Source organism: Oryzias latipes, chromosome 7, assembly GCF_053564925.1.
Source record: "Oryzias latipes strain Hd-rR chromosome 7, Olatipes_Hd-rR_3.1".
NCBI lineage: Eukaryota > Metazoa > Chordata > Actinopteri > Beloniformes > Adrianichthyidae > Oryzias > Oryzias latipes.
In genome coordinates, this window is record NC_136243.1 from 28701037 (window position 1) to 28716355 (window position 15319).

The 15319-nt window shown below is 40.1% G+C and overlaps 1 protein-coding gene across 4 annotated transcripts; it reads right to left on the reverse strand.

Annotated features, from left to right (window-relative positions):
• Positions 1–14914, reverse strand: mbd6 (methyl-CpG binding domain protein 6). Of its 4 annotated transcripts, none has more exons than XM_023956471.2 (13): positions 14659–14914; positions 13502–13716; positions 12948–13087; positions 12144–12246; positions 10913–11084; positions 6793–9207; positions 5041–6038; positions 4661–4769; positions 4375–4520; positions 2926–3690; positions 2758–2801; positions 2538–2604; positions 1–1610 (listed from the first exon to the last, which is right to left on the reverse strand). In XM_023956471.2, the coding sequence occupies exons 3-13, from the start codon at positions 13061–13063 to the stop codon at positions 1539–1541; spliced, it is 5007 nt and encodes a 1668-aa protein (XP_023812239.1). In that variant the 5' UTR covers positions 13064–13087; positions 13502–13716; positions 14659–14914; the 3' UTR covers positions 1–1538. The 4 variants fall into 4 exon arrangements, with proteins under 4 accessions (XP_023812239.1, XP_023812242.1, XP_023812241.1 ...); XM_023956474.2 differs by lacking the exon at positions 14659–14914 and adding an exon at positions 14336–14628; XM_023956473.2 differs by lacking the exon at positions 14659–14914 and adding an exon at positions 14286–14624.
• Positions 14915–15319: the final 405 nt, after the last annotated feature.

A 15319-nucleotide genomic window follows, 5' to 3' on the forward strand; every position in this document is an offset into this window, starting at 1 on the left:
TTTAGTGTAAATAGTTTAATATTAAATAAAAAAGGACTCCCATATAAAAAAGAAAGCTACAGTCCACAATTTAATCTGTTCTTTTAAACATAAGTATTGAAAGCAATGGGAAAAATGAGAAAAATAATTACAATTCCAAGAAAAATTCACAATTGTTCTCTCTCGTCTCTCTCAGACCATATAAAATCAAACACATTAACTGTACATATGTACAAATTTCCATGTGTAGAAATTGCATATTCTCCTTTTGTATTTCAGTTTTATTTTTAAGTGTAGCTCAGTGCCAAAAATCTTGGGGCGGGGCAGTGAGTGGAGAAGAGCTCGAATAGTGACTTTGGGAGACAGAGATTGATATCACTCCAAATCCACAATCTCCAAAACACAGACTCAGCAGATCCACATGAGACAAAAGTGTCACTCTCTGTCTATGAGAATACCTGGCATCCATCCCACCAATCAGAAGGGCATACAGTACTTCGTATAAATCTAAAGGTTCCTGGAAAACTTCAAATTCCCAGTAAAACCCATTTCATACAGATTTACCTTGTAGCTGAGGGCTGACGACTTTGGGGTGCGTTTTTCTTGAAACATTTTCAACAAATCACAACAAAGCTACGTGTAATTATCCACAAGTAACAGTATGTGAAATGTCTACGGGTTACCAAACTACCAATCAGAAAGATGTTACAGATCTTGTTGGAGGCCCTGGCACAACATAAAATAAATCAACAGGTTGTGCAAAAAAATACTTCAAGTTAATGTTTTTAATCACAAAAAGGAAACACAAAAAAAAATGAAAGGAATCGTATCATTTTTCTGTGTGGTCAGTGGTTGGTGTAAACTGCCAAAGAAACCTCATCTTTTGAGGCCGACTAATTTCTCTGGCTCATCTTTTGAGGTTATTTCACACTTTTGAAAGAAAAACACAGAACTTTTTTCTCATGTTTTCCCACTTTTGTGAAAACTTTACAGACGTCCTATTGATATACAACACCATCGAAACACAACAGCAAAGACAGACAGGTTCTCCTGTGCTGTCGCAAAAATAAATTTGACAAAAAGTCAGTCAGTAGGGGCTCAGCAACAGCACTGTTGTCCAATACACTCAAACATACAAAAAACACACTCCTCGAAACATATTCAGACACACTTAAACAGAGAGCATCGTTCAAGTAGATGGGCTTTCATCCTGACTCACAGTAAACCACTAATGAGAAGGTAACAGTACATGTTTGTTATTTTGATGGTTTTCATCAAGACCATTCTAGCATCAAATCACCTAATTGAAAAATCTTTGATCACAACATCCATTATTTTGTGACCCAAGAGAAAACCTAGTGAAAAAATATCCACAAAAAATCTTTTTCACTTAAAAAAAAATCATATGACCACATATTTCTCCTATGTTTTTTTTTGTAGTGGTTGCCATAGCAATACTTGACATGACAACATTATCAAATTAGTGCAGTTGGGCTTCTTTTAAAGAGGAGAGAGGAAAGATGCACGGATATGGAGAGGCTGAATGGTTTCTCCACCTATCACTGCCTCAGAGACCTGGCGCCTCTTCGCCGCCTCCCCCGCACTGACCTCTCAGGCTTCAGGAGCACAGTCTGCAAAAACACAACGGATCAACACTTAAAACAAAAAAATGGTCCAATCATTCTCAGATCAATTTCATTGATAGGGACAAAAAACTTTATTCTTCTGCTTAGTTAATAATTAGTCCCAGTGAAAAAAAAAAAAAACCCTTTGAGATTTTCACAATAAAAGTTCTTGAAATGTTTACATTTTGGGGTCTACAATCAAACAATTAAGCAACTCAATTAGATCATCGTCTGACTAAATGTATTGCTTCTGAGCAGAGCATAACTACACCATACCATCATGCTTCTGACGTCCAGGACAGATAAAAAACCATGAAACATCTTTTGTTGTTGCTTCTTAACAAGACAATAAAAGGAGAGATCTGAAAAACTCGCTCTCATTTAACAAAAAGCTTAAGTCACAGATCCACAGTATTTTTCAAACAGAGAAAAGGGACAGGTATATATAAAGGATACACGTCAGACCCCTGTTCTTTGCAGGTTTTAACAAATGATAATTAGTACAAAGCAAGTTCTGATGAGGTAACAGACATGTTAACTTTGTGGCACAGCTTTAGTGCTTTGAGAGTTAGCTGGAAGATGTGAGCACGGATTCACTGACATTTTAGGTCATTTGAGGTCGGTCATAAACAAGGAAAAAAACAAAAATGTGAGAGGAAAATAAATAAATAATTTAAATAAATAAATTATTTAAATGTCATCACTTTAAATACTCTATTGTAACGCAAATCATTTCAATTATAAAATAACCATTAATAACATCAAAATCTTTGTGATTAAAGCATCCTCCTGTATTACAATACTCTGAGCTACCAAAAAAGGGTAAATGTCACAAAAATAGAAACTTAAAATAAAAATGAAAGAAAAAAAGAGTTTTCACAGCTGTGGAGGAGAACTAATTTGTGTTTAACAGATGGAAGTGGTGGGTCTTACTGCGGCCTTGATTTCTTCAAGTGCTGTAGCATCCATGTCTCTGAAGTCTTCCAACACATTCTGTAGCCTTAAAATAAGACAAGACAAAAACAGTGAGTGTTAATGATTGGTCAATTAAGTACATTTTAATGCCTAGTTTAGTGATCAGTGAGGGGATTCAAAAGCTATGTAATTTTGAGTTTTTTTTTGTTTGTTTTTTAACATTTTAAAGGCAACTTACGTTTGCTTCCTCTTCCTTCCTCTTCTCGCTCCTCCTGCTTGATCCTTTTATAACAGAAACACACATTGGTCACAACAAATGCAGTGACTTGCATCTCAGCAATAACAGATACTCCTCTGGTCCTCCTATTCAATTGTGTTAATGGAAATGTCTTCCACACAGACTCACCACTCCCTGTCCACTGTCCAACACTGTTTCAGTTGTGTCCTGACCGAGCCTCTCGCTGCCTCCATCCCTGGGGCTGAGGTATCCTGTATGAGGGAGGTGCCCCTGCTGATCTGACTCCCCCTCCACAAAGGGACAAACCGCTCCAGTAGATGCAGTGCAGTCAGTCTTGGCTTCCTCCAAAAATATAGGTGCCAGTGGAGGCTCTAGGTGGACGTGCCCCTCCATAGCTGTTTTCCTTTGTAAGGGAGATGTTTGCCCGTCCTCTATGGGCTTAGGTGTCCCTTGGGCAGGGGAATGTGCTGTTGCCTCCAAGTTGAGTCGCGACAAGTCTGGATTGCGTAGAGAACAAGCCCGGCGCGGGCTGAGGGTGGCTGGGGAACTTGCCTGAGGGAAAGTTGAGACGGTGGTTGATGGGAAATGGTGTTCGACGGGGAAGGAAACCGGCGGTAAGGCACAGAAGGGGGAAGTTGGGTCAGTTGGCCTTAGCTGGCCACCGTCTTCCTGCTCTTTTGCACTGACCTGAAGGAAAGAGGTATAAATGGTGTCCATGAAAGAAGTGTAGGGGTCAATGACAGGCTTGCCCTCTGATCTTTTGTGAGGAAGTGGAGTGGATTCTGGTGCAGGAGACGGAGTTAGAGCTGGAGCAGGACTTGGGGTGGCTTCTGGAGCAACTTCACTAGCTGGTATGTCTTCTTGGCGAACAGGGCTCTGGGTTTCCTGCAATAAATCTGACTTTTCCCCATCAGATGGTGGTGCAAGATTAAGCTAGAATAAGAGGAAAATATATGATTTAAAACACAATCACAACCTTCATTCTTAAAGAAACACTCAAATCATTTTTGAGCTAATTTAAAATTAAATTTAAAATTTAAGCCAATTTCAATGGTCTTTTAAGTATGAATATTTCATTTTAGCCAGCAGCACCCCCCACCCCTTGTCCTCCCTCTTGCTTAGAGCTCTGTTTACAACCTCTCCTGCTAGCTTACTGCCCCTTATACCCCCAACCTAACAGCAACAAAAATGGCGAGCAACATTAGAGCTATCCAGCCGTCCAGTTTTGAGCCAGATTCCAGCTCAGATGAGGAAAAAAAAGATGGACATGGATCTAGTCATCTACAAATGAATGGATCAGAATGGTACAGAGCAGCACCATTGTTGGAACGCCGATTGTAGCACCTTTGTAACTACTACAAGCTTTTCATCTGCCTTTTTTTTCGTCTGATTTACAATTTTGATAAAAAAATACTCAGAAACACAATTTTAAGCTCAACTTTCTTAATTTATGTCCTCCATCATCTGAAAAATGCCAGAAGAATATGTTAAAAACGTGATTTTCTTTAAAAAGCATTTTCTCATGACACAGGACTGAAGATATGCACAATGTTTTGTAATCTTTTTAGTTACACTCACTTTATAAATAGAACAAACATGCTCAGTTTGTGTGCCTACCTGTATACTGTTGAGCAAATTGATGGCTCCATCTGGACCTTGGAGTAGAGACATGCCCAAAGCAGAAGCTTGGACAGGGGACAGAAGAATTGAGCCCGCCTCCATCCCTAACATGTTTGGTAGGCCAGTGACACCGGAAACATCTCCTATAAAGAGACAGACTCCTGAATACTCAGTCACAACTACAAAAAAATTGCAATGTTTTAAGTTTTTGAACAAAAAGGTAAAATGTATTTTAAACAAACATTTTTTCCCCAGAGAGATGCATATTAAGAGGTGGACTTACCTAGTAGAGCAGGATTTAGCAAAGTAGGCAGTAACTGTTGAAGTATGGGGTTGTCTTTGCCTTGGAGAGCGACTGGAATGAGGGTTTCAACACCGGCTTCACTAGTTACCTGAAAAAAGGAGGACAAATTACCTTTTTAAAAACTTACAAGATAATGAAGAAAGAAATTCTGACAGAGACACAGGTGGTTTAAACAAAATATACAAATGATTTGTTCCATTTTGTAAAGCTGTTGATTAATAAAATCTTTTTGGGCTTAAAAAGATGGACCTCTGAGCAAACTAAAGACCAACATGGAGAAGAGTGAAGCATTTACAGGAACTAGATCTCATTCTGGGGAGTTTAGGGTTAGGTCAAAGGACAAGGGGGTGGGATCCTACCTGAGGTTGGGTGTGCTGGGTTTGCTGTGCAGGAGCTAACTGGGTATTTGGAGGAGGGTGGAGCTCAAGAGAGCTCAGGGCAGCGGTGAGCAAGGCAGGGTTGAAGGGCAGGAAGGCTGCTGGGGGAGGAGGAAGAGTGGCAGGAAGGAGCAGGGAGTGCAGGGCTTGAATAGGACCCTCAGCTCCTGCAGTAATAGGAAGAAGTCCCTGCGTGAGTTCCAGGAGCCCGGGACCTGTCAGAGAGGATGGCTCCAGCAGGCATGAGGTCTTATCCAGAGCAAGGCCATCCAAGGTTGTAGGGATCTGTTGTGAATGCTGAATAGGAACTTCCAAGCTGACCTGACTCATTTGGCCCAATGCAGACAGGGGTAACAAAGACGGCTGCTGTTGTCCAAGTAGCAGAGATGCCATAAATAGCGCCTGAAGACTGTTTTTCTCAGATAAATCCAGATCCTGCCCAGCTGAAGGGGCTGAGGCTGACATAAAATTCTGCAGGCCCATCAGGTTTAGTGGTAGCTCCCCTTGGGTGCCACTCAACAGTGGCAACAAGGGAAACAGAGGATTGCTGTTAAGCTGCTGCTTTTGTTGCTGATCTTGGAGATTTTGTTGTGCGTCTTGCATTAATATCGACTGCTCCTCTGGTGGCTGCGACTCTACGAGATTTTGCTGTGGCTGTGGTGTAACAGAAGCAGGAGGTGTCTGTGCATTTTGCCCTCCCATCCACAGCCCACCCAGGGGCAACAAAGCCAAGAGTGCAGGGTCCAAAACAGATGGTAGACCTCCAGTAGAAGACAGTAGCTGGAGCAGCTGATCCTGGTTCATGAAAGGGAAGGCTTCTGCCAGAGGCAAGGCAGCCATAGATTCAGACACAGCTGAAGGGGTAGGAGGACTGTGACGGTCTTCATGGTGTGACAAGACAGCAGACGTGGGACTAGAAGCTGCTGAGCGTTTGGTCAATGTGGAGGACTTTGGGTCTAAAAATCCATCCTCCTCCGATCCTGGAAACAAAAAAACAAAAAAGACAAAAAAAACACAAGTCCTTAACTGTTGTTTTGGATGACATATCATTAAAAAATGTTTTGTCAAACGTGTCTGAAGACAGATGTTTTCATTTAAAAAAAGGGCAATCACTGGGTTGAAATAACAGTAAAGGACAGGTCTTAAAATATAAATGGATACAGGAATTTATTAAACACAACAACAAGCTGTAGTACAAATAATAAAAATATGTTTAAATGACTACCTCTCTTAATAAAATGCCTCCAAAACCAGAATTATGCTTTTTTAGAAGAATATTATCACAAAAAAACAAAGAATGTAAAAGGTCTTTTTGAAAATCTTAGATTAAGTGTAATTTTCCCTAATTTTTTATTCTCTTAAAAAGGACATGTAATCAAAACGTAAAAAGAAAATTATCCCAAGCACTTACAATCTGAAATGCAAAAATAATGAAAGATTGATAAAAATGTATAATTTACCATTCCTCATATCTTAATATTTTTTATTTGAAACCAAAAACTACAATTGTGTATCCTTGTTTTTTTTAATGCCCTTTCTATTAAAGATGCAAATTAATTGGTTATAATTTCCTGTGCACTTTTAATGTAGTATTTATTATTCTAGTTGTAAATTTTACCATGGTAAATGATTGATTTAATATGACCAAAGAATCCTTTTTAAAATACCTTTGTACCAGAGACAATAACAAATAAAGTACCATCTATCCATCAACTTAGACTAGAGTATTCTTACTTGCAGTCTGGTTTTCTGGGGAAGACATCTGAACGTTGGTTGTGTCGTTGGGGGGGTTGCTGTTCCCCTGTGTCACAGTGGAGGATGCAGCAAGAAAGGCTAAGACATGGTTGCTAAGATCGAGAGGCTTTGGAGAGGAGGGGATCGGCAGCAGAGCGCTGCCTTGACGCTGACTCAGGTCCACTGACGTGGTTGTGCTGTTGCTACCACTGTCTGCTGACCCAGCCCCTTGTGGTGAGGGTACCTGTGAAGACGCCTGGGACACAGAGTCTGATGTTGGAATGTGATTATCAGCTGATTGTTGCTTGTCTGTCGGCGATGAAGTCATCTGCTGAGTTGAGCTACTGCTTTGGAAAGCTAAATTTGACTTGGGAAGCACCGCTGAGGGGGAATGCTTTTGTGGAGGACTCGATTTATTAGATTGAGCAGGAGACACAGACAGCGATGATGTGAAATGTGGGGATATGTGAGGGGATGAAAGTGGCTGTTGCACCAAGGGTAGAGGATTAGTGTTATCTCTTTGGAACGGGGACTGAGGCTGTGGGAGTCTGATGTTGGCAGAAGGAGCTGGAGAAGATGATGACCGTTTGGGGCTCTGTTTACTAGTGTGTCCACCTCCTTCAACAGAAACAGTTCTGGACTGAGCTAAAGCGGAGTTGGCAGCTGAGGCATTGGTTTGTGCATTTTGCACACTCAACAGATGTAAGAGAGCAGACAAAGGCTGGGTTGGAGGATCTAAGCTTAAGGGTGAAGGTGTCAGGCTTGTAGTGAAATCCAGAGCCTCGTTTGGCCGAACGGTCCTGGAAAGGTGTGCTGTGTGCCGCGATGTTTGGACTTTGGCCATATGTCCGGGGACGTTCTGGTTCTGGTTATCCACCGATGCAGAACTCTGATTCTGCAGCGCTGAGGTAGAGGATGAGTGCAAAGGGGAAGGATAGGAAGAGGAGGAGGAGGAAAGGTTGATAACTACAGCATCTTCTGGTGGAGTTCTCCGTGATCCATTAGGCAAGGCCTGTGTGTCTTTAAGCATTTTGAGGACTGTGGGAGACCGCCGTTGTCTCTTCCTGTAAGAAGCATTTTGTTCTGCTGTGGGGGGCAGGTGAGGCAAAGTGGAAGCCAGGGATTGGGCCAAAGAGTGGGAGGGGGGAAAGAGAGCAGCAGAAGCTGCAGCGAGGGAATGGGAAAGCCTAGCAGAAGCAATACAAGGGGAGTGGCTGTTATGTAAAGTGCTGTTAGTTACCTTTTGTTGCTGTGGTGTCTCTTTCAAGACATTCAGAGAAGACAAGCTCCCTGGGGGGGTAACTGCATTTAAACCCTGGCCCTGGGTTATCTGGTTAGCGAGCTGAGCCTTAGCGGCGGCAGAGAGTAAACTGCTCGCCGGGAAAGAAGCTGGGCGTGGCAGCTTGCCTTGATGGCTATAATGGTGATTCAGTAATGGCCCAAGAGGTAAACTAGAGGACGATGGAGAGTTCCCACCAAACCCTGGAGTTCCTGCGCTAGCAGTTGGAAGCATGATAGTCTTCAAGGGTTTAGAGGAGACAACATGAGAGCTACTGCTACTGAGAGTGGTCAGTAGGGAGGGATTTGAAATGCTGAGAGGGTGGTGATTATTAGTGCTGTTGCTGCCTGAGTTTTTAAATTGCTCCAAAATGTCTTCAAGTTTGTACTTGGGAAAATGGGGGCTGGGGTTTGGGGATCCACTGGGGACTGGGGACCGTGGGGAGGAGGTGGTGGATTTCCTCCTCTGACGCAAGTTGCTTCCCGTCAGCTCTCCTCCCTCTGGTGCTGTTGGGCCTCCTCCCTGCCCGCACAGAGAGGAAGGAGAGGCTGAGGGGTGGCGGGATCGCTGGTGAGGGGATGCACTCAAACTATGAACAGACGGAGAAAGGGGAGTAGAAGGAGAAAGAGGAGGAGCTCCCACAATGACAACATGGGGGTGATGAGTATGACTCTGTGCTCCTCTTACAGCTCCACCAAGAGCAATAGGGGAAGAGGGTGGAGGTGATGAAAGGGCTCCTAATCGAGGAGAGCTTGGAGCATCAGGGGTTTTGGGTGTTCGTTGACCTTGACTGACTTTCTGAGGTGTGGGGGTGCACGGAGACCTTGGAACAGAGCTGTGAGCTATAAATGACGAGCTGGACGAAGAGGTGGAGGATGTTGGGAGAGTAGGGTGGTGTAGTTTTCTAGGATCTAGAGCATGATGAGAGTTGGTGCCTGTATGAAGCACAGAGGGGGAGCCATTGTAAGGACAGATGAAGTGGTGGGGAGATTTTGGACTAGCACAAGGATTCGGGTGGAGGTTGTTGTGGAATCGAGCCGAGACTGGCTGGAGCTTTTGAAGAAAACTTCCATGATCGTCTTCTTTCCTTTCTGCAGGTTCTTGTTTTGGATCTCTGCTGTCCCCTTGACCCACATCTGAAAGCATTAATAAAAGATGAATTTTTATTTTTATTTAAAGCACAACATCACATCATGACTGAAACTGTAAAAAGGTCTTGTGCTCTTACAGTGTTAAATATGTTGTCGTTTTTTACATCAGTACGCACATTTCAAATGTAAAGCATACGTGACAAAAAAATGTCTCTAATTGTAAGAATATTTTGCCTTTGGAGAAGATAAACCAGCTCAACACAGCAGAGGAAACAATACAACAGCAAGAGTCAAACCTGTTATCACATGTCTTTGGTCTTTAAAAAGAGTCTCAAGATCGCTAATTAAATTTTAAAAAATGTATTTAAATGTAAATAAATGTATTCTAAAGTGACAAATATATTTCTCAATTTTATAATGGCCTGTCTAAATAGCAGTCTCATCTGATACAGATCTCCCAATCCTACATGCATTTTACAGGCACACACAGCTCAAATATCGGTTTTAACAAATAAATATTTTGAAAAATCCATATTATGTAATGTGGATTTTCTTCTAATTGTAAAAAATGTGTTTAAAGGACAAAACAAAAGGGGCATGCTCTGTGATACTTAAAAACAATAATATCATATAGATTGGTCCCTCAGTACAGTAAACCCTTGTTTTTACGTTCCAAAACGAACCCGTGATAGGCAAAATCCGTGAAATAGAAACCTCTATTTTTTTTTTACAATGATTATACAATTAAATTACTCTATTATAGATTGAAAAGAAAGAACAAACCATTTTACAGACTCAAGCATTTGTTTCACAAATAAAAGTACTTTAGAAACGTTTTTTTCAACAAAGAACTTCTGTACTGTACAATTTTAATCATCAATGTGAACAGAAGGCTTCAAATTGCAGAGATTAGCCCCGCCCACCGCGACCTGAGTAATTGGATTAAACGGGAGGAAATTTAAAATGATTATGAAAAAAATACAAAGTACAGTCGGACAAATAGTGACTCAGGTGTATTTCACTGTTCTTCAGACTGAGCCACTGCATCCTGACTCTGCTCTGCAGTGTTTTCTTCTTTTGAAGCCCGCGGTGCAGCTGTGTTTGTTCGGGAGAAGAACATAGTGATAGGCAGTTGTCGCTCTTTTTTCTGTGGGTTTTAGAGAAACTCGAAAATGCAAGATGACTTGCACGTACGTGTTGTAAAGTTGGCAAGCTGATTTACGTACGTGTACATATTAAACTCCAACGTTATTGACGCACAGGTAGAGAAGAAGCGGAGTGACTTTTTAGCCAATCAGAATGCAGAACACAATGCACAATACAAATGAAGTAGCGAAACCGTGAAAAGTAAACCGCGTTATAGCAAGGGATCACTGTATACCACGGTTCACCTTTTGCTGTTTCACAGATTTTTTTTAGACCAATTTTGCATGCCCTTTTTAAAATGTTTTTCTTTCCAGAGCACAGCACTCTGCGTTTTGATTAGCTGTTGACCTACACATTCAATCCCCTCTGTGCCGTGTCTCCTGAAAAGAACATGTTAATACATTCAGTTTTCCAAACCTACATAGATCTTTGATCGAGAGGAGATCTTTGTTATCATTCTGTAACAATGGACTTATTTTTCAACAAAGATTTGGTCTGTGAGAGTTGAAACAAGAGAGAAAAGTCTGAAAATGTTCATGTCTGTCCGAAGAGTGTATAAAGTATACAGTGAGGTGTTTTTCCATCTCTGTGCTTTTAAAGTTACCTGGATGATGAAAATTGGCAAACGGATGCTGTGAGCCTTGCATGCTCCGACACAGAGCAGCCATCGCCACCACTTTCCTTCGATGATTGCACAGTTTGGTCATATCCTGCTCTGGTTTACCTAAAGGCTGACTGCGATGTTCCACTTTCACATCTATGCTGAAGTTGAAAACCTGCAACGTTCAAAATGACAAAAGGGTATGACAGATTTAAAGAAAATAATGCTAAAGAAAGATGGGGAACACGTGCAGGTTTCCTACCATCTTTAGTAATTCAGTTAGAGGAAGTAATTTAGATTCATGAAACAAAACAAACAGTAGTCTGGAGAGAATTTACAAAAAGGCTTCATGTGATGGCAACCATGAATATGAAGGGATTCAAGTGTTTTCTTAAGTTCAGAGTAAGATCAAATTAAGTTAAACTCAGAGAACCCATGGAAAGCAGTAACATTCAGGTCCTTCACCTGTGAGGGACTAGAGTTATTGCTATTAAAATGGTGTACTCAAACCTGCCAAACTTGGTTTTATAAAAAAAGACCAGAATTCACTTGCCCCACTGCAAAAACAGAATCATTAGGAAGTAAAAATACTTGTTTTAAAAAAAAAGTCTTATCAAGAAAGTTAGAATTAGAAAAAGTAGGTATTATTGGACATTTTAACAGAAAGTTATTTGGCATCAAGCACCTTAAAGCAAAAACATTAAAGTTACTGTTGACCACAACATAGCACCTGCCTTTAAAATAATGTTTTAATTCAGGACATACTAATGAAGTGATACTGGATATGCTGTGTACTTATTACAGAACTTTAATACATTTTTTGTTGAAATTTCAGCTTACTGAAGCATTTCAAAGTCCCACTCCAACTTTATTTTTTATCCATTTTCAAAGCGTTCCCAGTGGTCTTTTAATTATGATTATGCAGTTTTTAGCCAAAATGATAAAAAGCAGCATAATCATAATTAAAAGATCACTGAGAACAGTTTTACAATAGATAAAAACATAGTTAGGGCGGGACTTTAATCTTTGTGTCTTTTTTTTTTTAATGGAAAGACACAGGATGTCAATTCATCATCATGACAACTCATAATCAAGGACAGATTGTTTATGTTACCAAACAGCACTGCTTAATGGAAAATAACATTTTTACTACAATATTAAATGTACAAATGATTATACCACTTCCACTCTAAACCATAACAATTATCATCGTATTCAGTGGAGTATATTGTACCTTATTGAGGATAAGTGGACATTCCAGACCACATTTGCAGGTACCATCAGTCAACAGATAGGCCTTGACCTCTTCTAGAGTGGAAAGGGCAGCTCCACTGGGACTACAGGAAGAAGGAAGGGACATATTTCAATCAAATAAGCAGAATAATGCACATCTTGGCATACATTCAGCTTTAACAAAAGGTATATAAACTCAACCAAAAAAACAAAAAACAAATGTAAACTTTACCCAATATAAGTACTGCAGCAAAAGTATGAAACAAACACACTCACAAAAAAACAAGGAAAATCTATTAATTTCTTAAAATTGCAAGTTATAAATCCCACATGTAATCCATGATCATAATCACAAATTATACTAAACCCTAAAATTCACATGGCTGCAGTCACTTCATAACATTTTATCAATAGTTTTCATGTTCAACTCTTTTTTGATCGATTTCCCTTTTCACTGGCTGTATTACAAAATTAGTTATAGATTGAACACATTTAAAACTTGTCATGTTAAAATTATTAATAATACAAGAATTTATGATTCAGTATTATTATGAAAATGCAAAACTCTTGGAAGTTTAAATATTGTTGAAAGACCAGAAATATTAACATAGATACTGATTTGATTGATAAACAAAAAATAATCCCATTATATTGGAGTTTTTTTTTTTAAATACTCTGAAGTGAAAGGAGTAAAAAGATTTAAAAATCAAAGCATTGTTATTTGTAATAGGTTTTAATTTTAACAACAAAACTGTTGACAAATCACTAGTAAGCATCAGTCACAAGATATCTTGCGTCAACATACCTGACATAGATCACCTTCCCTCCTTCCATTCTCCTCTGCCAGCCAATGGGGACATGTATTGCAGCGGTGTGGACCCCATCCTTGTCCCCGCTGACAGTCTCACTGCCTCCCATCATTTTGTTGCTGTGGCCTCCAAGCTCCTAGAAAAAGTATGAGAAATATTGATTTTTGTGTTGTTTTGAGTAAATGATGGAGAAAAGAAAAGTGGAAAAGATCTAATCAGTAGGATAGCACTAATGGGGACCTAGCAGGAGGGTTATGGTGGCACATTTACACACGTTTTTTTATCTGGACAAAAAAGCAAAAATCATTACATTCTGTTTAAAGACATCACGTTTAAGCTACCTTTTCACCCTTAATCTCCAACAACACCCCCTCAAGATACATACTCATGTGGCACCGAGGAGCTCAGATGAGACTCAATTCAAAAAGTAAACAAATATGCACATACAAACTGAAACGAGGGGTAATGTAAACCATTAAAAACACATTTTCTAAAGTCAAAGAGAAACAATTGTTTTACTGTTGGAACATAAAAATGGCATGTCAAATACCTTGTCATCTTTGAAAAGCCAGGATCTGTTTTGGCTATGGTATCCACAGTCCAATGAGCATGCTGGTGGGTTACACCTACTGCCAGTGAAAACTGACTCCTCCAAACACTTGGAATTTATTCTCCCAGAAGAAAGTACAAACTTTCAGGCTAACTTTTAACGGTTTCGACTGTTTGGATCACATCAGAATAGAAGCTTAAATGACGAAGCAAAGCCTGCAAAGAAAAGATAGAAGCCGATTATGTAACCTGGCAGAGCGAGAATTGCAAATACATCTGCCAATTTTTGATAACTGATCTCAGCCAGACATTTTTGAAAACAAATGGTTAAACGAGATGCAATGGTCTTCAAAGGGAGACAATTATCAGAGACCAGCCTAGGAGGCACTTTTAGTAATTAAAAAGGGTGTGTTTCTGGGTAGGCCCGTAGTTTGCAGATTTGCTAACTAAAATTGACACAACTGCTCCCAAAAAGCAGCTAAAACAAATCAAACAACAACGAAATTAGTCTAATAACAAACGACGGAGTTTACGACGTGTGTGGCAAACAAACACTGAAATATTTTACACTGATGACACGGCAGCTAGCGTGAAAGCTAATAGCCGGGCTAGCAGGCTAAGACTACTTTGTAGTATGTTGTCGTGACAGCTGTCAGGCGCACAAAACACTCTGATGCAAAAACTCTTGTATTAGCAACGGTTACAAGAGGCATCCCGTGCAAAACATTGTCTCGAAATAAACACAACAACTTTCCTATTCGAATTACTATGATTCACTTACTTACAGATATCCGTTAGAGGAGGTAGCCACAACAAACAACAAATGCTGATTAACCTTTTTTGCATTAAGCTCCGTGTTGGCTAAGTTTTGAAGTCTCCGCTTTTGGATCGCGGGTGAATCAAGTTAGCTAGTTAGCAAGGCGACTAGCCAGTGAATGTTTTGAAAATGGTTGGTACTTTCAACAATTAAGCGAGACTTTAACCATTACATAATCTAATTCACGAATTAGCGATGTTAACCAGCTATCAAGATTTACGCAACGTCTGACCGTCAGGTTTAAAAACAAAGAGCAGTAGCGCTTCATTTCACTGCGCTTGAGTTCCTGGGTAACCGCTACGAGCTATGCTAGTTAGCAAAGCTAAAGGACTGAAATTTACTTGGTTCTGGAGAGTCCCAGCAAAACCGAGGGATGTCCCGCTCCCCGTCCACAACGATCCGGCCGTTGCTTTTAGTCTCCGTTCTGCTGAACCGTGTGGAATTCACATTCAATTCAACAACCATAACGACCTATGTGATCCCAAATTCACATTTGCTCCTTGTGTTTTTTTTCTTTCCCTTTTTCTTACAAATTCCAAGCAAAAGAAAAAAGAAAAAAAAATAATAATGGAGTTTTCTTTTGGGCATGCGCACTCAGCGCGTCAGGAATATTGTACCCAAAATGCAACGGGACCTTTGTAACGCTTGTCTAGCGCAGGTTGGAGCGTCCTGACAGAGGACACTGCATATATATCTATATATCCATTTATATCTATATCTATATAGATATATATGCATCTACATATCTATATATCTAGATATATAGAGATATAGATATGTAGAGAGATTTTAAACTTTAAAACCAAGTCCAGATGACATCCCCTAAACCTACTACAATGGAACCAACCTGGATGAATGAGAGTCTTCATAGACATACATATAGAGATATGTATATAGATAGATATAGATATAAAGATCTATATCTATCTATATACATAGATAGATAGATAGATAGATAGATAGATAGATAGATAGATAGATAGATAGATAGATAGATAGATA

Coding starts and splice junctions, on each gene's coding strand:
- mbd6 (XM_023956471.2), bottom strand. CDS start 13,063: ATGATGGGAGGCAGTGAGACTGTCAGCGGGGACAAGGATGGGGTCCAC. Junction 4,770..5,040: donor CCCAGCACACCCAACCTCAG/GTAGGATCCCAC, acceptor TCCTTTTTTCAG/GTAACTAGTGAAGCCGGTGT. Junction 2,605..2,757: donor GGAAGGAAGAGGAAGCAAAC/GTAAGTTGCCTT, acceptor TCTTATTTTAAG/GCTACAGAATGTGTTGGAAG.